General features: G+C 41.0%; 1 protein-coding gene across 1 annotated transcript; it reads right to left on the bottom strand.

Annotated features, from left to right (window-relative positions):
* Positions 1-176: 176 nt before the first annotated feature.
* LOC131937795 (solute carrier family 28 member 3-like) lies at positions 177-26,523 on the bottom strand. The gene is made up of 14 exons (XM_059295439.1): positions 26,427-26,523; positions 14,362-14,415; positions 11,854-12,131; positions 11,311-11,469; positions 10,968-11,112; positions 10,311-10,502; positions 9,434-9,595; positions 9,037-9,162; positions 8,364-8,500; positions 3,737-3,905; positions 3,339-3,482; positions 2,865-2,978; positions 2,339-2,519; positions 177-264 (listed from the first exon to the last, which is right to left on the bottom strand). The coding sequence occupies exons 1-14, from the start codon at positions 26,427-26,429 to the stop codon at positions 233-235; spliced, it is 1,896 nt and encodes a 631-aa protein (XP_059151422.1). The 5' UTR covers positions 26,430-26,523; the 3' UTR covers positions 177-232.
* Positions 26,524-26,729: the final 206 nt, after the last annotated feature.

The following is a 26,729-nucleotide window of genomic DNA, read 5'->3' as shown; positions in this document are numbered from 1 at the left end:
ACCTCCACTACCCCCACTACCCAGCACAACCGTAACCAACTATTAGCGAAACAAAACTAAAACACGCCCAGTCAGCCGCAAGCAACCGTTTTCTTATATCGCTGTACTCGTAATATGTAACAATAGATTTTAACACAACTCTTGAACACTACTCTATCAGATAGTTATTGTAACTTGTGCTTTCAAAGATGTGGGGGTGAGAGAATGTTTTCTGTCTTTTATTGTGAAGTTTTTACTTTTGTAGTGAAGTCTCAAACAGCAGGCCTGAAAATTATAGAAGAACATCATGATGTATTTTGATATGTTAGCATGATTGTCTGTATAAACATATATAAATAAAACATACATTTATATGAAGATGCAGGTATAGGCGCAGTTGTAGGCCTGGGTGTGGATCTGGATGTGAATGTGGATGATGTAGATGATGTAGATGATGTAGATGATGTAGATGATGTAGATGATGTAGATGATGTAGATGATGTAGATGACGTAGATGATGTAGATGATGTAGTTGATATAGTTGATGTAGATGATGTAGATGATTGATGATGTAGATGATGTAGATGATGTAGATGATGTAGATGATGTAGATGATGTAGATGATGTAGATGATGTAGATGATGTAGATGATGTAGATGATGTAGATGATGTAGATGATGTAGATGACGTAGATGATGTAGATGATGTAGTTGATGTAGTTGATGCAGATGATGTAGATGATGTAGATAATTGATGATGTAGATGATGTAGATGATGTAGATCAGTGGTTCCCAAACTTTTTCGAGTGGCGACCCCCTTTTATAAAACATACGTGACCCGCGACCCCCATAGAATTAAAAAGTCGAAATTAGTGAAGAAATTAATAAGCACTAACAATACGATTTTCTAGTAGACTTTCTAAATTAATTATTCTTGTTAACTGTTTTAATGCGATGGGTGAAATTGAATGCTATTCACTAGCCTCAACATTCGTGGTTGAGTTTTTGTTAACGCCAACCTCATGTCATTCTCAGCTTTTAATTTATTTCTTTGTTTTGTTTTTAATTGGAGAAGTGTTGAAAATCTATTCTCGCAAAGATGTGTAGACACAAAAGGAACTAAAACTTGAAAGGCAATCGATTTCACGTTTTGGTATGAACGGTGTATACTACTCTAAAATTGCTTGAGCAGTTTTTCATTTAACATTATACCTGACGCGGAATCATTCCGCAAATTTTAGAATCCATCTTGTAATTCATCGGGAATCTTGGCAACATCAAGGGAAACAGAGGATGGGTAACGTGTCAATGCAGATTCTTCTTCTTTCAGCTCAGGGAAAATAGCGCCACAGTTCGTTTTCAAGAGATTCAAGGTGCCCAGAATCTGCTTTCAAAACTTTTATTTATCTCACAATCAGATTCATCTACCACACTGCAGAGTTTCTCAAACATGGCAATATTTTCAACATTTATTTTTCTTCTCCAATTTTACAGCTTTGATAAAAATGCCAAGAGATTATCACGAAAAGAGAAAATATTCGTAGTTTTTCAGGTTAAGCTTATGTTGATGTTCGAATTTGTCTGCCTAGGAATGATACTCTCTCCAACCACTCTTTTTGGATTGCCCTTTATTAGGGAGCTACATCTTTTACTTTTTGAAAGCTCGACTTTGACCCAAACATGACGCACCATCCATACAAACCCCACACCCGTTTTCCCATTTTAATCATCCAGTTTAAAAAAAAACGTATTTATTTTCTCCATGATATCTTCAAAAAATATCAACTCTTCTTTGCCATCATCCGAATGAATATATTTTACAAAGACAAAAAACTTGTAAAACGAACTTACGTCTGTTGAGTTATCAACTTGAAAAGCAAACAATGTTGAAAGCTTGATTGTGTGAGGTTTTTTTTTTGCTTGACAATATCTAATGCGACTTCCTATGATGCTTTCACTTAAGCTATTTTTTCTTGGTGAAAACTTACTGTTCGACAAAGTCTCTGACTTTTGCAATTAGCTTCATGCCGACGAAAGAACTCCAAATCTTTTTTGTTGTGTTCCGAATGACTATTCTCAAAATGCCGTATTAGCTTTGAAATCTTCATAAACTCATGACTAAGAACAAATTTGCACAGTACGCATTGTTTATTTTTATTCCATTTCCATTGTGATGTTAGTAAATCCGAATTTCAGATATTCTTCTAAATATGTTGCTTTTTATTTCATTGCTAGGTTTAGTCTACCAGTTGGCGACCCCCAAGAAAGCCCTTCGTGGGGGGGGGGGGGGTAGCGACCCCCAGTTTGGGAACCCGTGATGTAGATGATGTTGATGTAGATGTTGACCAGTATTGACCAACCTGCGACAGCACCCGTGGCGAAGCTAGCGACGTTCCCAGCGAAGAATGCCAGCAGCACCATTTCGATGATGTCGTCCTTCCTGGCAGGACACATGGCCACCATCGTACCGATACAAATGCCGATGGCAGTGAAGGCAGAGAAGCCGCACATTGAGTAGGTCGCGATGACCTCGGAACGCTCCTAGAAACAATTTATTGTTTACGTTGAATTACAATTACACTTTGATAAAAAGATTGAACATTTTTTTTAAAGTTAAAAATCCAGTAACTAAGAGAGATAATTAGTACATTGTTGTAAAAATAAAGTTATGTCCCTTGAAGTTTTGTTACCTTTAAAGTTTTTTTAATTTCAATTTGGTTTAGAAGGATACATCTGCATAATGTTGGTCCGCTTGTAGTTATATAGTGAAGACTTCAATTAAATAAATAATTTATATATTTTATTCTATCTATTCAATGTTATGTTTATAAAAAAAGCTCTGTCAAATTTGATCGATGTATGTTCACAGATGAGCTACAAACTTACTGACATAAACCCTCCGATTAAAGTCGTGTTGAGATTATCCAGTATGACGTCAGTCCCTGACCAGTGCCAAGTTCTGTTACCGAGAGACATGTAGTCCTCAAACTTGTGCCTGTTCTTAGAAATAAGAAAACAAAACCATACAAACTTTGTAAAATAAAGAAAAGAAAACAAAACTCTACAAACATTGTAAAATAAAGTTAGCAATTCTGGCCGTTACATCAATAAGACAGATAAAGTTGAGTAGTTTTGTAAGGGTCAGATGAAGGTACAGCGTTGTCAGTTCAATCATTTTTCCGCTTTTAGCCTTTACTTTCCTCCAACTCGTGCCAGGTATTCATTAGAGCTGGGTAGACTCATCGATTTTCTACAGGAGCCAATCTTGCGACTGTCTAGTTAATACAATTTTTAAAAATCTGTAAATAATTAACAAAACTTGACAATAATCTATAATCACACTTAAGCCCCGGAGCTTACTTTGATGAGCTTTCCTAGCTCAGCGTAACCCACCATGGGCGTGGCAAAGAGCTTAATGCCAATTAAAGTCCCGATAGTGCCGCAGTCTTCAGGCTCCGCCCCCATGATGTAGGAGAGGGGGTAGAGGATGTAAGCGCAGATCGTCTGTTATAGAGAAAACAATCAGTAGTCAAATAATGTTATATTATATGTACATACGTTTACTGTTAGTTGGTAGTATTTTTTTATTTCATTAGATTTCATTTGAATAAATTTGGTGTTTCTTCTAAACTTGTTTCATTGGTTGTTAAATTATTTATTTTACGACAAATAAAAAAAAAGGGCAAAAAGTCTCGACTAAGACTAATAGTACAGGCTAAGACAAAAAAACAACAACTCCTATCTATGACACAACTCACGGCAAACGTCACCCCACGTATCCCAGCTCTAAGAGCGAACCATCCGAGGATGGCGTCGATAAACTTGAGGATGGACACGAACACCATCATGTTGGCCATCACGGCACCCACGACCTTTAACCCCGCCACAGCCCCCTCTGAGCACACGGACAAGGAGTTCCGGTTTGAGCTGGAACCGTACATAGACACGTCAGCATTTAGAACTGGAACCGTACACACTAACATCAGCATTTAGAACTGGAATCGTACACACACACATCAGCATTTAGAACTGGAATCGTACACACACACATCAGCATTTAGAACTGGAATCGTACACACACACATCAGCATTTAGAACTGGAGTCATACACACACACATCAGCATTTAGAACTGGAACCGTACACACACACATCAGCATTTAGAACTCTAATCGTACACACACACATCAGCATTTAGAACTGGAACCGTACACAGACACATCAGCATTTAGAACTGGAGTCATACACACACACACACACACATCAGCATTTAGAACTGGAACCGTACACAGACACATCAGCATTTAGAACTGGAACCGTACACACACACATCAGCATTTAGAACTGGAACCGTACACACACACATCAGCATTTAGAACTCTAATCGTACACACACACATCAGCATTTAGAACTGGAACCGTACACAGACACATCAGCATTTAGAACTGGAGTCATACACACACACACACACACATCAGCATTTAGAACTGGAACCGTACACAGACACATCAGCATTTAGAACTGGAATCGTACACACACACATCAGCATTTAGAACTGGAACCGTACACACACACATCAGCATTTAGAACTGGAACCGTACACAGACACATCAGCATTTAGAACTGGAATCGTACACACACACATCAGCATTTAGAACTGGAACCGTACACACACACATCAGCATTTAGAACTGGAATCGTACACACACACATCAGCATTTAGAACTGGAACCGTACACACACACATCAGCATTTAGAACTGGAATCATACACAGACACATCAGCATTTAGAACTGGAATCGTACACAGACACATCAGCATTTAGAACTGGAGTCATACACACACACATCAGCATTTAGAACTGGAGTCGTACACAGACACATCAGCATTTAGAACTGGAATCGTACACAAACACATCAACATTTAGAACTCTAATCGTACACACACACATCAGCATTTAGAACTGGAGTCATACACAAATACATCAGCATTTAGAACTGGAATCATACACAGACACATCAGCATTTAGAACTGGAGTCATACACACACACACATCAACATTTAGAACTGGAATCGTACACACACACATCAGCATTTAGAACTGGAGTGGTACACAAACACATCAGCATTTAGAACTGGAATCGTACAGAGACACATCAGCATTTAGAACTGGAGTCATACACCAGACACATCAGCATTTAGAACTGGAGTCATACACACACACATCAGCATTTAGAACTGGAGTCATACACAAACACATCAGCATTTAGAACTGGAATCGTACACAGACACATCAGCATTTAGAACTGGAGTCATACACAGACACATCATCATTTAGAACTGGAGTCATACACAAACACATCATCATTTAGAACTGGAGTCATACACAGACACATCAGCATTTAGAACTGGAATCATACACAGACACATCAGCATTTAGAACTGGAATCGTACACAGACACATCAGCATTTAGAACTGGAGTCATACACAGACACATCATCATTTAGAACTGGAGTCATACACAAACACATCATCATTTAGAACTGGAGTCATACACAGACACATCAGCATTTAGAACTGGAATCATACACAGACACATCAGCATTTAGAACTGGAATCATACACAAACACATCAGCATTTAGAACTGGAGCCATACACACACATCAGCATTTAGAACTGGAGTCATACACAGACACATCAGCATTTAGAACTGGAATCGTACACAGACACATCAGCATTTAGAACTGGAATCATACACAGACACATCAGCATTTAGAACTGGAATCGTACACCAGACACATCAGCATTTAGAACTGGAGTCATGCACAAACACATCAGCATTTAGAACTGGAATCGTACACAGACACATCAGCATTTAGAACTGGAGTCATACACAGACACATCAGCATTTAGAACTGGAGTCATACACAAACACATCATCATTTAGAACTGGAGTCATACACAGACACATCATCATTTAGAACTGGAGTCATACACAGACACATCAGCATTTAGAACTGGAATCATACACACACATCAGCATTTAGAACTGGAGTGGTACACAAACACATCAGCATTTAGAACTGGAATCGTACAGAGACACATCAGCATTTAGAACTGGAGTCATACACACACACACACATCAACATTTAGAACTGGAATCGTACACACACACATCAGCATTTAGAACTGGAATCATACACAAACACATCAGTATTTAGAACTGGAATCGTACACACACACATCAGCATTTAGAACTGGAATCGTACACAGACACATCAGCATTTAGAACTGGAGTCATACACAGACACATCATTATTTAGAACTGGAGTCATACACAAACACATCATCATTTAGAACTGGAGTCATACACAGACACATCAGCATTTAGAACTGGAATCATACACAGACACATCAGCATTTAGAACTGGAATCATACACACACACATCAACATTTAGAACTGGAATCGTACACACACACACATCAGCATTTAGAACTGGAATCATACACAAACACATCAGTATTTAGAACTGGAATCGTACACACACACATCAGCATTTAGAACTGGAATCGTACACAGACACATCAGCATTTAGAACTGGAGTCATACACAGACACATCATTATTTAGAACTGGAGTCATACACAAACACATCATCATTTAGAACTGGAGTCATACACAGACACATCAGCATTTAGAACTGGAATCATACACAGACACATCAGCATTTAGAACTGGAATCATACACAGACACATCAACATTTAGAACTGGAGCCATACACACACATCAGCATTTAGAACTGGAATCGTACACCAGACACATCAGCATTTAGAACTGGAGTCATACACAAACACATCAGCATTTAGAACTGGAATCGTACACAGACACATCAGCATTTAGAACTGGAGTCATACACAGACACATCAGCATTTAGAACTGGAGTCATACACAAACACATCATCATTTAGAACTGGAGTCATACACAGACACATCATCATTTAGAACTGGAGTCATACACAGACACATCAGCATTTAGAACTGGAATCATACACACACATCAGCATTTAGAACTGGAGTGGTACACAAACACATCAGCATTTAGAACTTGTTTCGTACAGAGACACATCAGCATTTAGAACTGGAGTCATACACACACACACACATCAACATTTAGAACTGGAATCGTACACACTCATATCAGCATTTAGAACTGGAATCATACACAAACACATCAGTATTTAGAACTGGAATCGTACACACACACATCAGCATTTAGAACTGGAATCATACACAAACACATCAGTATTTAGAACTGGAATCGTACACCAGACACATCAGCATTTAGAACTGGAGTCATACACAAACACATCAGCATTTAGAACTGGAATCGTACACAGACACATCAGCATTTAGAACTGGAGTCATACACAAACACATCATCATTTAGAACTGGAATCGTACACAGACACATCAGCATTTAGAACTGGAATCGTACACCAGACACATCAGCATTTAGAACTGGAGTCATACACAAACACATCAGCATTTAGAACTGGAATCGTACACAGACACATCAGCATTTAGAACTGGAGTCATACACAAACACATCATCATTTAGAACTGGAGTCATACACAGACACATCATCATTTAGAACTGGAGTCATACACAGACACATCAGCATTTAGAACTGGAATCATACACACACATCAGCATTTAGAACTGGAGTGGTACTCAAACACATCAGCATTTAGAACTGGAATCGTACAGAGACACATCAGCATTTAGAACTGGAGTCATACACACACACACACATCAACATTTAGAACTGGAATCGTACACACACACATCAGCATTTAGAACTGGAATCATACACAAACACATCAGTATTTAGAACTGGAATCGTACACACACACTTCAGCATTTAGTACTGGAGTCATACACACACACATCAGCATTTAGAACTGGAATCGTACACACACACATCAGCATTTAGAACTGGATTCGTACACAGACACATCAGCATTTAGAACTGGAATCATACACAGACACATCAGTATTTAGAACTGGAATCGTACACACACACATCAGCATTTAGAACTGGAGTGGTACACAAACAGATCAGCATTTAGAACTGGAGTGGTACACAAACAGATCAGCATTTAGAACTGGAGTCATACACAGACACATCAGCATTTAGAACTGGAGTCATACACACACACATCAGCATTTAGAACTGGAATCATACACAGACACATCAGCATACTTAAGTTGGTTACAGCTATGATCAATGTTAAAATACAAATAAAATGTATCCTGTTTGTAATTAATCTCAGTTTAACTGGGTGGTTGTTTGATGTTTGTCGTCAGCCAGTTTTCTCACCTGGATTTGTCTGTCATACGGACATCATTCTGGGACTCAAAGTTAACCGGCTCCGTCTCCGGACACACCAGCTTCGATATAGCCAGAGCTGCAGGAGCTGAGATTACGGCTGCGGTAAGCAGGTGGTTAGCCGGGGCCTACCGATATAAGAGATGGTGGTGATTATCGGCCTTAAGTAAACTTTCTTCTGGTACTTTCACGTGCTGTGCCATGTTAATACCACAACCATCATATACGTTTACCATTGACACCGACAATACAATTAACATTTACTCCAGCACTGATAAACATGCCCATAGCACCTAGCACTTATCCCAGCACTGATAAACATGCCCATAGCACATAGCACTTACCCCAGCACTGATAAACATGCCCATAGCACCTAGCACTTATCCCAGCACTGATAAACATGCCCATAGCACCTAGCACTTACCCCAGCACTGATAAACATGCCCATAACACCTAGCACTTATCCCAGCACTGATAAACATGCCCATAGCACCTAGCACTTATCCCAGCACTGATAAACATGCCCATAGCACCTAGCACTTACCCCAGCACTGATAAACATGCCCATAGCACCTAGCACTTACCCCAGCACTGATAAACATGCCCATAGCACCTAGCACTTACCCCAGCACTGATAAACATGCCCATAACACCTAGCACTTACCCCAGCACTGATAAACATGCCCATAGCACCACCGGAGACACTGGCAAACCCACAGGTCATGATGGCACAAATCTCAGACTTGCTCAGTGTAGGCAGGTAGTTCCTCACCAGGAGAGGGGCCTCAGCCTGGCCAGATGGAACAGATAGTGTTAGACAAATCAAATAATAGATGTATACTAAGGACAGAGAACCAATCAAATTTAAATGAAAATATTGGCGTCATTGACGAACTACTTACCAGTCCAATTAATATTTGCGTCATTAAAGACCTACTTACCAGTCCAATTTATTATTTGCGTCATTAGAGACCTACTTACCTGTCCAATTAATTATTTGCGTCATTAACGACCTACTTACCAGTCCAATTAATTATTTGCTTAATTAAAGACCTACTTACCAGTCCAATGAAAATATTGGCCACGGCCACGACAGATTCCACAGGACCTGTGTCCAAACAGTAGGACAGTGTCCTACCCAGCTTGACCACTACATTTTCTAGAACGCCCCAGTGAATCAGCAGAAAGATGATTGCGTTGAAGAAGATGATGACAACTCCTGCCTAAAAATAGAAGTGGAATTTGTGTACTTGCGTGACGCTAATTCAACATACAATAACACAACATTCAGGAACAAATATTTAGGTCTTCATACAATATAATAAATAAACTTGCTTCATACCATACAAGTTCAACACAAGATCTCCACACCATTTCAAGCAGACTATGTCCACCACCAACACACAACATCACCTCACTATGTCCACCACCAACGCACATCACCACACTATGTCCACCACTACCACACAACATCACAACACAACATCACCACACAACGGCCACCACCAACACACAACATCACCACACAATGTCCACCACACACAACTTTAACAAACAGTCTGTGGCCACCATCATCACACACACTGTATCCACAAATGACCACATAACGTTACGACACAGACTATGCCCATCATCACCACACAACAACACCACACAACAACACCACACAACAACACCACATAACACCACCACACAACATCGCCTCACAACACCACAACACAACACCACACAACATCACCACACAACATCACCACACACCACTAACACGACAACATCACCACACAACATCACCATACAACATCACCACACAATGTCCACCACCACACAACATCACCACCCAACATCGCCACACAACATCACCACACATCACCACGCACCATCACCACACAATGCCCACCACCACACAACATCACCACGTAATGTCCACCACCAACATACATTGAATGCCAGACCCATTTCCCGGAAGTTGCGGCCCAAGACGAAGGCGGCGCCGTAATCAGAGAAGCTGACAAGGGAGGTTACCAGTTCACCAAGTCGCATGAAGATGGTGTAGCCCACCTTTGTCCTCAACGTCAACATGGCGAACACATACTGGATGATAAATCCCCAGAACACCGGGTGCCAGTTCACCTGTACATATATATATATATATATATATATATATATATATATATATATATATATATATATATATATATATATATATATATATATATATATATATATATATATATTATATATAATATACCATTTCAATAATAGATCTTATGATAATTGAATTTTAACGTGAATAAGGTAACTATCCTACCTTAACCCCTCCCCCACGAACAAAGAAAAATTTAATAATAATAACAATGATAAAGGCAATAATGGTAATAAGTTAATGCAATTAATATTTATAAAAAGAGATCCATTATATGTATCATGATAATAACGACGGTTGTAAAATAATAATTAATAAGAATAATAAGTACTAGAATATAAAAGTGTTTTATTATTTTTACGGTCCAATAATCACACAGCATTCTAAGATAGCGAGGGTAAATAGAAAATACAGAGAGACAGACAGTAAACGTTAATTTTACGGAGACCTACACGACTGGCTTTGGTGGAGATGACGAAACAAACGACGATGATGACGACGATCCCCAGTAGAGACTGGCAGTTCTGTGGGTGGCTGGGCAGGATACGTAGAGCGATGTAGATCACAAGCCCAGACAGGGCTATCAGATACAAGGCCCTGTCATAAAAATTTTAAAAAATATTATTTTTCTAGTAAAAAAACTGTGAACTTGACTTTAAATATTAACGAAATATGAATCATTTTTTTATAGCCACTGGTGTAAACAAGAATGTTTAAAATTCAAGAATTGACTTTAAAAAATAACAACCCGCAATTCTAAAGTGAAACAATGTTGGACAACTGTCCCATACTGACCAACGTAAGGCACGCTTTGCCCTTCGAGGCACCTCGCACGCTCTTATACATTTCGGGATGGTCATCACGTGACATTTGGATGCCAGACACTTCCTCACTGCCCAGATGGTAAACAGCGACGTACCAATCAGCAGCAGTATTGACCCCTCATCACCGAACCTGGGAGAACAACAATTTGGTAAATGTTACGTAGACAGCCATCTCTATGGTGGTCGATGGGATTGTAACCCCCGGGTAAAATTATATATATATATATATATATATATATATATATATATATATATATATATATATATATATATATATATATATATATATATATATATATATATATGTGTGTGTGTGTGTGTGTGTGTGTGTGTGTTTATATGTATGGATGTATGGGGAAGGATGTAGTTGTGATTAGGCTTCTTGTAGCGTATTACTATTCCCCTCGTTAGCCTTACCGAACCATACCATTTGTAGTGTACACTTGGTCTACAAACACAAACGGTAGTGCTAAAACTCAACGAAGCATGCTAACATAGTATAATGTCTACCTACCTGTAGTACATGCAGTAGGAAAAATAGGCGTAATACGCCAAGATGACAGTGGCCCTGACCCCAGCGTGGAGGTAACCCCGTGTTGTCTTGTAGAGCCGACCCACGCACCGCTCCACGCCCTCCACGCACGCCACGTAGCAGCCTTTAGACGGGGGGCCCGCGACCTCCGCCTCCACACCCTCTTCACGCTTTGCGTTTTCCGGATCTATCTCGGTGAGACTTTTCAGAACAACCCCGTTTGGCGAGTCTAGTGGCGAGGGTGCGAACGTATGAACCATCTGAGGACAATACAAAAGCTGTCACTCGAGACGGTGGATAGAAAAAAAAAACAAAATACATCTCAACTAAATAGACACCAGCACAACAGCCATTATAGTCATCTTCGCGAAATCAAAACAAAGCTAAAAATAATATTTTCGCATGTCTGAAACTTAAAACTGGATTAGTAGATTTTTACAGTTGACCTATTTTATTTGGGTGTTGATGAAAAACAATGTCTTTTCCGTTAGTTTTAGTTTCTTTGATGTTTGATATTGTGTTAATTTCACTGTAATAAATTTACTTCAGCCTACTTTCAATAAAATGCAACATCTCGGACTAGGCCGGGCACTGCAGCTAGTATGAAATAAAATGTATGCTTTTCACTTTACATAGGGATGCGAACAACCTATAGTTTTTATTTTAAATAATTTTTCCAATGGTCAAATAGAAAAAATATATAGCAATAACACTTAATGCAAAACCAACAACATTTCATTTTTTTTTCACACTCTGAATACAAATAACGCGTGTAAAAATGTTTAAAATATTTAACCAATAAAACCTATGCACTTACTGCTAGTATACTGTGAGCTTGGAATCTGATTTAACAAACGCATTGACATTAATCCTAACTATAAACATGAACTAATTGTCACATTAAAGTAATATATTTTCACAGTAATTTTACATAGTTGCTGTTTCTAGTAATTCCATTTCCTTTTTAATATGTTCACTACTCCCAACAATAGCCTTTGTTAGTTGTTGGGGAAGGTCGAGGCTTGTTTTTAAACATTCATGTATTGTGTTCTAGGATTTGGTGCCAGTTTTGTTTTTTTGACGATTGTATTGCACTTTAAAGTTTCGTTTGTTGTTTTCTGAAGCTCTGGTATCTGTGTTTAGGTTGTGGCAGTGTACGAAACTGTATGGAGTTATTATCATTGGCGTCTCTAGGGGGTGTGAGGGGGCAATCCTCCCTTCAAGACATCATCAGTGGAGCGGCGTTTGGGACAGGATCATGCTTGGATGGGTTTGATTAATTAATTGTTGCAATTGAACACAGTCGCAGATTCATATATATATATATATATATATATATATATATATATATATATATATATATAATCATTAGAAGTAATATGAAATAGATTTATAAGATGTTGTATTGTAAAGCTGTTAAAGAAAGTTTTTGTAATGGTCGAGTGTTTTTACTTTCTCGTATATAAGAAGTATAGAGAAAGTCTTGTAATCGTGCAAAAAAAAAAAATCGAGATTTTTACAAATCTCGACGTTTTACATCTCACTGATACGGAAAAACATAATTTTGCAATCTTGTCCGTATGTCTGTGTGTCTGTCTGTGTCTGTCTGTCTGTGTGTGTGTGTGTGTAAACACGATAACTTGAGTACTGTTACAGCTAGGTTGATGACATTTCATATATAAGTATTTTATCAAAATCGTAGATCCGTATCAACTTTTGAGCGATTTCCGATAACCAAAAGTGGTACTTTTCCTACTTTGAAATTTTCAAAAGCCTATAACTTGAGTACTATTTCAGATAGATAAACGAAATTTCACATGTAAGTAAAAGATCTAATTCTCTACCTTCTGTTAAATTTTGAGTCATTTCCGTTGACCGGAAGTAGTAATTTACGCTACTTCCGATTTCTCAAAAAACTAATGTAAATTTTTAAAGTACTAATAATATTGCGCACTATTATGCATTTTTTTATTTAGCGTTCACTTGGTGTGCAATTCTTTTGTCTACGAGATTTTATTCTATTTTTAAAACTTTAAGTATTTAAAATGGATTAAAAATCATGTCTATAGCCCGAGTTTCCATCCCCTGTTATTTTATATAAAAATATTCGAGAAAGTTTAGGGGAGATCACTCCCGGTTTATTTAGTTGTGGTATTAAAAAGCGTATTCGTAAAAAAACTAATTAAATCTTAAGATAGATGTAGCCTACATTTATTAATATTTTTTAAAAGGAAAATATTACAGGAAACTTTAAAAAAAACAAAAACAAACTCAGATTATTTACAAATGATTGCCATTTATAAGGGGGAGGAAGTTATTTAGTTATGTTGTTAATAAAGGGTTGCTGTTCTAAGATTATCATAGAGAGCAGTGGCTTAAACTTAGTCATAACGCGATAATTTCTGAATGGGGTTACTATAAAGTGTTGTTTGTTAAATAAACAGCGGAAAGGGTGGGGTGTAATTTTTAACCAATCAAAAGCTGACTAACCTTTTCGTCTTTTTTCCCCAGAAGTTTTTGATTCACCTCAGAAAAACTGTTATCCTGCAGACGACACAAAGCACAGCGTTACTGGACGTCATCACGTGACCCTGACCCTAAGGCGTGACGTCTGCAAGCAAGACCTTTCCCGCACTTTACGGCACGTCGTCAGCGTTGTTCGGACGTTTAGCAGGTGAGACACCTGTTACGTCACGGTCAGTCTTATCTCGGCGGACTCGACGTCAAGAAACACATTCGCACACACACTAGCACACACACACACACACACTAGCACACCCACATACATATACAATCACACACACAAACACACATAAACGTACACACACTTACAGACACACATACGCATGCGCTAATTGGTTTAACGTTGTGCCAGTTATGCATTCTAATAATTTAATTACAGACAGCAGGGGTCTTGACGTAATTAATTATCTAGCGTAGGGGCGGGTTTGGTAAAAGATATCTACCTGCAGGGGTTAAAGATATCTGCCTGCCGGGACCAAAGATATCTACCTGCCGGGACCAATCGGGTCTAAAGATATCTACCTGTGATATCTACCTGCTGGGTCTAAAGATATCTACCTAAAGGGGCTAAAGATATTTGCCTGCCGGGGCTAAAGATATCTACCTGCCGGGACTAAAGATATCTGCCTGCCGGGGCTAAAGATATCTACCTGCATGGGCTAAAGATATCTACCTGCCTGGGATAAAGATATCTACCGGCCGGGGCTATAGATATCTGCCTGCCGGGACTAAAGATATCTACCTGCCGGGGCTAAAGATATCTACCTGACGGGGCTAAAGATATCTACCTGCCGGGGCTAAAGATATCTACCTGCCGGGGCTAAAGATATCTACCTGCATAGGCTAAAGATATCTACCTGCCGGGGCTAAAGATATCTACCTGCATTGGCTAAAGATATCTACCTGCCGGGGATAAAGATATCTACCTGCCGGGGCTAAAGATATCTACCTGCCGGGACTAAAGATATCTGCCTGCCGGGACTAAAGATATCTACCTGCCGGGGCTAAAGATATCTACCTGCCGGGGCTAAAGATATCTACCTGCCGGGACTAAAGATATCTACCTGCCGGGGCTAAAGATATCTACCTGACGGGGCTAAAGATATCTACCTGCCGGGGCTAAAGATATCTACCTGCCGGGGCTTAAGATATTTGCCTGCCGGGACTAAATATATCTACCTGCCGGGGCTAAAAATATCTACCTGCCGGGGCTAAAGATATCTACCTGCATGGGCTAAAGATATCTACCTGCATGGGCTAAAGATATCTACCTGCATGGGCTAAAGATATCTACCTGCATGGGCTAAAGATATCTACCTGCATGGGCTAAATGTATCTACCTGCATGGGCTAAAGATATCTACCTGCATGGGCTAAAAATATCTACCTGCCGGGGCTAAAGATATCTACCTGCATGGGCTAAAGATATCTACCTGCATGGGCTAAAGATATCTACCTGCATGGGCTAAAGATATCTACCTGCATGGGCTAAAGGTATCTACCTGCATGGGCTAAAGATATCTACCTGCATGGTCTAAAGATATCTACCTGCATGGGCTAAAGGTATCTACCTGCATGGGCTAAAGATATCTACCTGCATGGGCTAAAGATATCTACCTGCCGGGGCTAAAGATATCTACCTGCATGGGCTAAAGATATCTACCTGCCTGGGCTAAAGATATCTACCTAAAAGGGCTAAAGATATCTACCTGCCGGGGCTATAGATATCTGCCTGCCGGGGCTAAAGATATCTACCTGCCGGGGATAAAGATATCTACCTGCCGGGGCTAAAGATATCTACCTGCCTGGGCTAAAGATATCTACCTAAAAGGGCTAAAGATATCTACCTGACGGGGCTATAGATATCTGCCTGCCGGGGCTAAAGATATCTACCTAAAGGGGCTAAAGATATCTACCTAAGGGGACTAAAGATATCTGCCTGCCGGGGCTATAGATATCTACCTGCATGGGATAAAGATATCTACCTGCCGGGGCTAAAGATATCTACCTAAAGGGGCTAAAGATATCTACCTAAAGGGACTAAAGATATCTGCCTGCCGGGGCTAAAGATATCTACCTGCCGGGGCTAAACATATCTGCCTGCCGGGGCTAAAGATATCTACCTGCCGGGGCTAAAGATATCTACCTGCATGGGATAAAGATATCTACCGGCCGGGGCTATAGATATCTACCTGCCGGGGCTAAAGATATCTACCTGCCGGGGCTAAAGATATCTACCTGCCGGGGCTAAAGATATCTTCCTGCATCGGCTAAAGATATCTGCCTGCCGGGACTAAAGATATCTGCCTGCCGGGACTAAAGATATCTACCTGCCGGGACTAAAGATATCTACCTGCCAGGGCTAAAGATATCTACCTGCCGGGGCTAAAGATATCTACCTGCCGGGGCTAAAGATATCTACCTGACGGGTCTAAAGATATCTACCTGCCGGGGCTAAAGATATCTACCTGCCGGGGCTAAAGATATCTACCTGCTGGGGCTAAAGATATCTGCCTGCATGGGATAAAGATATCTACCGGCCGGGGCTAAAGATATCTGCCTGACGGGGCTAAAGATATCTGCCTGCATGGGATAAAGATATCTACCGGCCGTGGCTAAAGATATCTACCTGCATGGGCTAAAGATATCTACCTGCATGGGCTAAAGATATCTACTTGCATGGGCTAAAGGTATCTACCTGCATGGGCTAAAGATATCTACCTGCATGGGCTAAAGATATCTACCTGCATGGGCTAAAGGTATCTACCTGCATGGGCTAAAGATATCTACCTGCATGGGCTAAAGATATCTACCTGCCGGGGCTTAAGATATCTACCTGCATGGGCTAAAGATATCTACCTGCCGGGACTAAAGATATCTACCTGCCGGGGCTAAAAATATCTACCTGCCGGGGCTAAAGATATCTACCTGCATGGGCTAAAGATATCTACCTGCATGGGCTAAAGATATCTACCTGCATGGGCTAAAGATATCTACCTGCATGGGCTAAAGGTATCTACCTGCATGGGCTAAAGATATCTACCTGCATGGGCTAAAGATATCTACCTGCATGGGCTAAAGGTATCTACCTGCATGGGCTAAAGATATCTACCTGCATGGGCTAAAGATATCTACCTGCCGGGGCTAAAGATATCTACCTAAAGGGGCTAAAGATATCTACCTAAAGGGACTAAAGATATCTGCCTGCCGGGGCTAAAGATATCTACCTGCCGGGGCTAAAGATATCTGCCTGCCGGGGCTAAAGATATCTACCTGCATGGGATAAAGATATCTACCTGCCGGGACTAAAGATATCTGCTTGCCGGGACTAAAGATATCTACCTGCCGGGGCTAAAGATATCTACCTAAAAGGGCTAAAGATATCTACCTGCCGGGGCTATAGATATCTGCCTGCCGGGGCTAAAGATATCTACCTAAAGGGGCTAAAGATATCTACCTAAAGGGACTAAAGATATCTGCCTGCCGGGGCTAAAGATATCTACCTGCCGGGGCTAAAGATATCTGCCTGCCGGGGCTAAAGTTATCTACCTGCATGGGATAAAGATATCTACCGGCCGGGGCTATAGATATCTACCTGCCGGAGCTAAATATATCTACCTGCATGGGCTAAAGATATCTACCTGCCGGGACTAAAGATATCTGCTTGCCGGGACTAAAGATATCTACCTGCCGGGACTAAAGATATCTACCTGCCGGGACTAAAGATATCTACCTGCCGGGACTAAAGATATCTACCTGCCGGGACTAAAGATATCTGCCTGCCGGGGCTAAAGATATCTGCCTGCCGGGACTTAAGATATCTACCTGCCGGGGCTAAAGATATCTACCTGCCGGGGCTAAAGATATCTACCTGACGGGGCTAAAGATATCTACCCGCCGGGGCTAAAGATATCTACCTGCCGGGACTAAAGATATCTACCTGCCGGGGCTAAAGATATCTACCTGCATGGGCTAAAGATATCTACCTGCATGGGCTAAAGATATCTACCTGCATGGGCTAAAGGTATCTACCTGCATGGGCTAAAGATATCTACCTGCATGGGCTAAAGATATCTATCTGCATTGGCTAAAGATATCTACCTGCATGGGCTAAACATATCTGCCTGCCGGGGCTAAAGATATCTACCTGCATGGGATAAAGATATCTACCTGCCGGGGCTAAAGATATCTACCTAAAGGGGCTAAAGATATCTACCTGCATGGGCTAAAGATATCTACCTGCCTGGGCTAAAGATATTTGCCTGCCGGGACTAAAGATATCTACCTGCATGGGATAAAGATATCTACCTGCCGGGGCTAAAGATATCTACCTGCATGGGCTAAAGATATCTACCTGCATGGGCTAAAGATATCTACCTGCATGGGCTAAAGATATCTACCTGCATGGGCTAAAGGTATCTACCTGCATGGGCTAAAGATATCTACCTGCATGGTCTAAAGATATCTACCTGCATGGGCTAAAGGTATCTACCTGCATGGGCTAAAGATATCTACCTGCATGGGCTAAAGATATCTACCTGCCGGGGCTAAAGATATCTACCTGCATGGGCTAAAGATATCTACCTGCCTGGGCTAAAGATATCTACCTAAAAGGGCTAAAGATATCTACCTGCCGGGGCTATAGATATCTGCCTGCCGGGGCTAAAGATATCTACCTGCCGGGGATAAAGATATCTACCTGCCGGGGCTAAAGATATCTACCTGCCTGGGCTAAAGATATCTACCTAAAAGGGCTAAAGATATCTACCTGACGGGGCTATAGATATCTGCCTGCCGGGGCTAAATATATCTACCTAAAGGGGCTAAAGATATCTACCTAAGGGGACTAAAGATATCTGCCTGCCGGGGCTAAAGATATCTACCTGCATGGGCTAAAGATATCTACCTGCCTGGGCTAAAGATATTTGCCTGCCGGGGCTAAAGATATCTACCTGCATGGGATAAAGATATCTACCGGCCGGGGCTATAGATATCTACCTGCCGGGGCTAAAGATATCTACCTGCCGGGGCTAAAGATATCTACCTGCCGGGGCTAAAGATATCTTCCTGCATCGGCTAAAGATATCTGCCTGCCGGGACTAAAGATATCTGCCTGCCGGGACTAAAGATATCTACCTGCCGGGACTAAAGATATCTACCTGCCAGGGCTAAAGATATCTACCTGCCGGGGCTAAAGATATCTACCTGCCGGGGCTAAAGACATCTACCTGACGGGTCTAAAGATATCTACCTGCCGGGGCTAAAGATATCTACCTGCCGGGGCTAAAGATATCTACCTGCTGGGGCTAAAGATATCTGCCTGCATGGGATAAAGATATCTACCGGCCGGGGCTAAAGATATCTGCCTGACGGGGCTAAAGATATCTGCCTGCATGGGATAAAGATATCTACCGGCCGTGGCTAAAGATATCTACCTGCATGGGCTAAAGATATCTACCTGCATGGGCTAAAGATATCTACTTGCATGGGCTAAAGGTATCTACCTGCATGGGCTAAAGATATCTACCTGCATGGGCTTAAGATATCTACCTGCATGGGCTAAAGGTATCTACCTGCATGGGCTAAAGATATCTACCTGCATGGGCTAAAGATATCTACCTGCCGGGGCTTAAGATATCTACCTGCATGGGCTAAAGATATCTACCTGCCGGGACTAAAGATATCTACCTGCCGGGGCTAAAAATATCTACCTGCCGGGGCTAAAGATATCTACCTGCATGGGCTAAAGATATCTACCTGCCTGGGCTAAAGATATTTGCCTGCCGGGGCTAAAGATATCTACCTGCATGGGATAAAGATATCTACCGGCCGGGGCTATAGATATCTACCTGCCGGGGCTAAAGATATCTACCTGCCGGGGCTAAAGATATCTACCTGCCGGGGCTAAAGATATCTTCCTGCATCGGCTAAAGATATCTGCCTGCCGGGGCTAAAGATATCTACCTGCATGGGATAAAGATATCTACCGGCCGGGGCTATAGATATCTACCTGCCGGGGCTAAAGATATCTACCTGCCGGGGCTAAAGATATCTACCTGCCGGGGCTAAAGATATCTTCCTGCATCGGCTAAAGATATCTGCCTGCCGGGACTAAAGATATCTGCCTGCCGGGACTAAAGATATCTACCTGCCGGGACTAAAGATATCTACCTGCCAGGGCTAAAGATATCTACCTGCCGGGGCTAAAGATATCTACCTGCCGGGGCTAAAGATATCTACCTGACGGGTCTAAAGATATCTACCTGCCGGGGCTAAAGATATCTACCTGCCGGGGCTAAAGATATCTACCTGCTGGGGCTAAAGATATCTGCCTGCATGGGATAAAGATATCTACCGGCCGGGGCTAAAGATATCTGCCTGACGGGGCTAAAGATATCTGCCTGCATGGGATAAAGATATCTACCGGCCGTGGCTAAAGATATCTACCTGCATGGGCTAAAGATATCTACCTGCATGGGCTAAAGATATCTACTTGCATGGGCTAAAGGTATCTACCTGCATGGGCTAAAGATATCTACCTGCATGGGCTAAAGATATCTACCTGCATGGGCTAAAGGTATCTACCTGCATGGGCTAAAGATATCTACCTGCATGGGCTAAAGATATCTACCTGCCGGGGCTTAAGATATCTACCTGCATGGGCTAAAGATATCTACCTGCCGGGACTAAAGATATCTACCTGCCGGGGCTAAAAATATCTACCTGCCGGGGCTAAAGATATCTACCTGCATGGGCTAAAGATATCTACCTGCATGGGCTAAAGATATCTACCTGCATGGGCTAAAGATATCTACCTGCATGGGCTAAAGGTATCTACCTGCATGGGCTAAAGATATCTACCTGCATGGGCTAAAGATATCTACCTGCATGGGCTAAAGGTATCTACCTGCATGGGCTAAAGATATCTACCTGCATGGGCTAAAGATATCTACCTGCCGGGGCTAAAGATATCTACCTAAAGGGGCTAAAGATATCTACCTAAAGGGACTAAAGATATCTGCCTGCCGGGGCTAAAGATATCTACCTGCCGGGGCTAAAGATATCTGCCTGCCGGGGCTAAAGATATCTACCTGCATGGGATAAAGATATCTACCTGCCGGGACTAAAGATATCTGCTTGCCGGGACTAAAGATATCTACCTGCCGGGGCTAAAGATATCTACCTAAAAGGGCTAAAGATATCTACCTGCCGGGGCTATAGATATCTGCCTGCCGGGGCTAAAGATATCTACCTAAAGGGGCTAAAGATATCTACCTAAAGGGACTAAAGATATCTGCCTGCCGGGGCTAAAGATATCTACCTGCCGGGGCTAAAGATATCTGCCTGCCGGGGCTAAAGTTATCTACCTGCATGGGATAAAGATATCTACCGGCCGGGGCTATAGATATCTACCTGCCGGAGCTAAATATATCTACCTGCATGGGCTAAAGATATCTACCTGCCGGGACTAAAGATATCTGCTTGCCGGGACTAAAGATATCTACCTGCCGGGACTAAAGATATCTACCTGCCGGGACTAAAGATATCTACCTGCCGGGACTAAAGATATCTACCTGCCGGGACTAAAGATATCTGCCTGCCGGGGCTAAAGATATCTGCCTGCCGGGACTTAAGATATCTACCTGCCGGGGCTAAAGATATCTACCTGCCGGGGCTAAAGATATCTACCTGACGGGGCTAAAGATATCTACCCGCCGGGGCTAAAGATATCTACCTGCCGGGACTAAAGATATCTACCTGCCGGGGCTAAAGATATCTACCTGCATGGGCTAAAGATATCTACCTGCATGGGCTAAAGATATCTACCTGCATGGGCTAAAGGTATCTACCTGCATGGGCTAAAGATATCTACCTGCATGGGCTAAAGATATCTATCTGCATTGGCTAAAGATATCTACCTGCATGGGCTAAACATATCTGCCTGCCGGGGCTAAAGATATCTACCTGCATGGGATAAAGATATCTACCTGCCGGGGCTAAAGATATCTACCTAAAGGGGCTAAAGATATCTACCTGCATGGGCTAAAGATATCTACCTGCCTGGGCTAAAGATATTTGCCTGCCGGGACTAAAGATATCTACCTGCATGGGATAAAGATATCTACCTGCCGGGGCTAAAGATATCTACCTGCATGGGCTAAAGATATCTACCTGCATGGGCTAAAGATATCTACCTGCATGGGCTAAAGATATCTACCTGCATGGGCTAAAGGTATCTACCTGCATGGGCTAAAGATATCTACCTGCATGGTCTAAAGATATCTACCTGCATGGGCTAAAGGTATCTACCTGCATGGGCTAAAGATATCTACCTGCATGGGCTAAAGATATCTACCTGCCGGGGCTAAAGATATCTACCTGCATGGGCTAAAGATATCTACCTGCCTGGGCTAAAGATATCTACCTAAAAGGGCTAAAGATATCTACCTGCCGGGGCTATAGATATCTGCCTGCCGGGGCTAAAGATATCTACCTGCCGGGGATAAAGATATCTACCTGCCGGGGCTAAAGATATCTACCTGCCTGGGCTAAAGATATCTACCTAAAAGGGCTAAAGATATCTACCTGACGGGGCTATAGATATCTGCCTGCCGGGGCTAAATATATCTACCTAAAGGGGCTAAAGATATCTACCTAAGGGGACTAAAGATATCTGCCTGCCGGGGCTAAAGATATCTACCTGCATGGGCTAAAGATATCTACCTGCCTGGGCTAAAGATATTTGCCTGCCGGGGCTAAAGATATCTACCTGCATGGGATAAAGATATCTACCTGCCGGGGCTAAAGATATCTACCTAAAGGGGCTAAAGATATCTACCTAAAGGGACTAAAGATATCTGCCTGCCGGGGCTAAAGATATCTACCTGCCGGGGCTAAACATATCTGCCTGCCGGGGCTAAAGATATCTACCTGCATGGGATAAAGATATCTACCTGCCGGGGCTAAAGATATCTACCTGCATGGGCTAAAGGTATCTACCTGCCGGGGCTAAAGATATCTACCTGACGGGGCTAAAGATATTTACCTGCCGGGGCTAAAGATATCTACCTGCCGGGGCTAAAGATATCTACCTGCCGGGGCTAAAGATATCTACCTTCATGGGCTAAAGATATCTACCTGCATGGGCTAAAAGTATCTACCTGCATGGGCTAAAGATATCTACCTGCATGGGCTAAAGATATCTACCTGCATGGGCTAAAGATATCTACCTGCATGGGCTAAACATATCTGCCTGCCGGGGCTAAAGATATCTACCTGCATGGGCTAAAGATATCTACCTGCCGGGGCTAAAGATATCTACCTAAAGGGGCTAAAGATATCTACCTGCATGGGCTAAAGATATCTACCTGCCTGGGCTAAAGATATTTGCCTGCCGGGGCTAAAGATATCTACCTGCATGGGATAAAGATATCTACCTGCCGGGGCTAAAGATATCTACCTAAAGGGGCTAAAGATATCTACCTAAAGGGACTAAAGCTTTCTGCCTGCGGGGCTAAAGATATCTACCTGCATGGGCTAAAGATATCTACCTGCCTGGGCTAAAGATATTTGCCTGCCGGGGCTAAAGATATCTACCTGCATCGGCTAAAGATATCTACCGGCCGGGGCTAAAGATATCTACCTGCATGGGCTAAAGATATCTACCGGCCGGGGCTAAAGATATTTGCCTGCCGGGGCTAAAGATATCTACCTGCATGGGCTAAAGATATCTACCGGCCGGGGCTAAAGATATTTGCCTGCCGGGGCTAAAGATATCTACCTGCCTGGGATAAAGATATCTACCTGCCGGGGCTATAGATATCTACCTGCCTGGGCTAAAGATATCTACCTGCATCGGCTAAAGATATCTACCTGCATAGGCTAAAGATATCTACCTGCCGGGACTAAAGATATCTACCTGCCGGGGCTAAAGATATATACCTTAGATAACTAACTTTGACTAAACAAACAACAAAAAAAAAACCTCAGCAAACACAATTGAAATATGTGTTTGAGAACATTTTTTATAAGTTTTTATTTGTGGTACGGTTCCCATTCATGTTTTATACTGTCACAGATCGCAGAGTTTGTTTATACGTTTTTTTTCTGATGTTTTAATTAGTTATATTTTGTTAATACGATATCATCAATAAACGTAATTAATAATTAACCTAAGTAAACACAGGTGGGTGAGGTAGATCGTCCCCACAAAAAGAAAATAATTCACGGAGATTTTGAAATGCCTTTTTTTTCCGATACAATTTATCCTAATTTTAAACTAAAACCTCAACCTTTAATCATATCCAAAATTAACAATAACTGAAACTAAGTCATTAAACTTAAACTGGACTTAAAGTATAAACAAAGTTCCAAACCGGAGACATTAAATTTTTTACTAGGAGTGGGGGTGGGATTGTTGCTTTTAAGGTCGATCTGCATTACATTCAAGTGTGAAAATATAATTTAAAAAAAAAAGCCATATAATTTCACAAGTCACTCTCCAGATAACTAATCATTCAGTGCCAGTTCCATCACGTTCGAGGTCATTATCTATAACACGACCGTGCTAGCATTGATACGTTTAAAATGTGTTTTCATTTTAGTTCATTTCTACAATGACAAAAATATGTATTTCATTAAGTCTATTTCTTTACCATTTTTTTGGGGATTTCGAGCTTATTCCATACAAAAAATTGTTTATCGGAGTGTTTGGGGTACTGCAAAATGTAAAATAAAAAAAATAGGAAGATAGAAAATAAAAAGAAATAAAATATACACTTTCTCAAACAGCGCGGCTGTTTGGCGCAAACGGAAAACTGCGCATACAAAACATGCGCATATACACATTAATTATACTAATTTAATTTTGTCATATTTTGTCGAAAAGTGTTTATTATGTAGTAGTTCTTTGTTAATGTCTATAAATGCTCGATTTAAGAAAACTAAAATATCCTTGCACTCTCATTTGTGCGCAGTCTTCTGTTGAGCATTTTTACAGTCACTGTTCTTTAGGTATAAACCTACTGTTGAATGTAACAGTAATAGGAATATACTAAATTAAAGCTATAAAACGTTACATTTCTTAGTGGCCAATAGAGAAAGTTAAACCAGTGTGGCTGTTCTTTTGGCATCGGTGTTTATATTAGTGATTGAACAAGATTAGATTCAGGCATCCATTCTAGAACCATAAACGTATACACCACTTATTTTTGTTACTTGCATCGTATTGTCTTATTTTAAGGTATTTAGAAGGGTCTATTTATGTTACGACTGAATTTTTAAAAACTGTTGGCAAAGTTTTTACTCTTTTACATACGTCAACAAAAGACCGTATTAAAAATATTAAATACACGCACATTACTAAAACATATTAAACTTATTAATGCCAAACAATATTTTCACTTATATTCCTAGAAAAAAATGTATACATTTTATTGCGTTTGTGTTTGAGTTTGTGTTTGTGTTTGCGTTTGTGTTTGTTTTTGTGTTTTAGCTTTGTGGTTGCTTGTGGTTAGGGTTAAGTTTAGAATTTGCATATAAACATTTAATTGGAAAAATAATATATTTCCTAAACTCGGGAAATGTCAGGTATACGCTGCTCAATAAACACAAAAGTCACGGTCCTTTACAGATTATATATATATATATATATATATATATATATATACGGAGATTGATAGAATTTGCATATAAACATTTAATTGGAAAAATAATATATTTCCTAAACTCGGGAAATGTCAGGTATACGCTGCTCAATAAATACAAAAGTCACGGTCCTTTACAGATTATATATATATATATATATATATATATATATATATATATATATATATATATATATATACGGAGATTGATAGATTAAAAGCAAACGCAATTGGGTAGCAATGCCAACCCCAGTTTTACCATTGACCACAAGGAACCTATCACTGGAAATTAAATTGACATACTTATACACACATATATAACGAGGAAAGCCATTGCTATAAATGTCTAGGTATTAAGAACTATTGGCTATTTTAATGTCCTACGTACCATGCTGGAGAAGAGAAGTAACGATAACTCCTGCCAATGATGTAACGTTAAAGTTCTGAAGAACCAGCTTGTGGTATAACCTCGGCGAAACAAATTAAAAGACACCTTGCGAGTTTGACACGACCGTAAACGAGAACTTCAGCACAATTTCGTGACAGCTAAGGTCTCAGAGTAATTTTGGTCAGTGTTTTGGTTTTTGTGAGTTATATCACCAAAAAAATAAGTGATGGAATAATCGAGATGGGGGCTAACTCCAGCACTCGTAAACATGGCGGGGGAGATTTTAATTTTCTCGTGGGATCA

The sequence above is a fragment of the Physella acuta genome, unplaced genomic scaffold (genome assembly GCF_028476545.2).
Source record: "Physella acuta isolate Inbredline_101_S28 unplaced genomic scaffold, ASM2847654v3 ptg000222l, whole genome shotgun sequence".
Lineage (NCBI taxonomy): Eukaryota > Metazoa > Mollusca > Gastropoda > Physidae > Physella > Physella acuta.
The sequence above is the reverse complement of the archived record's forward strand: the minus strand, read 5'-3'. Positions and strand labels throughout refer to the sequence as shown.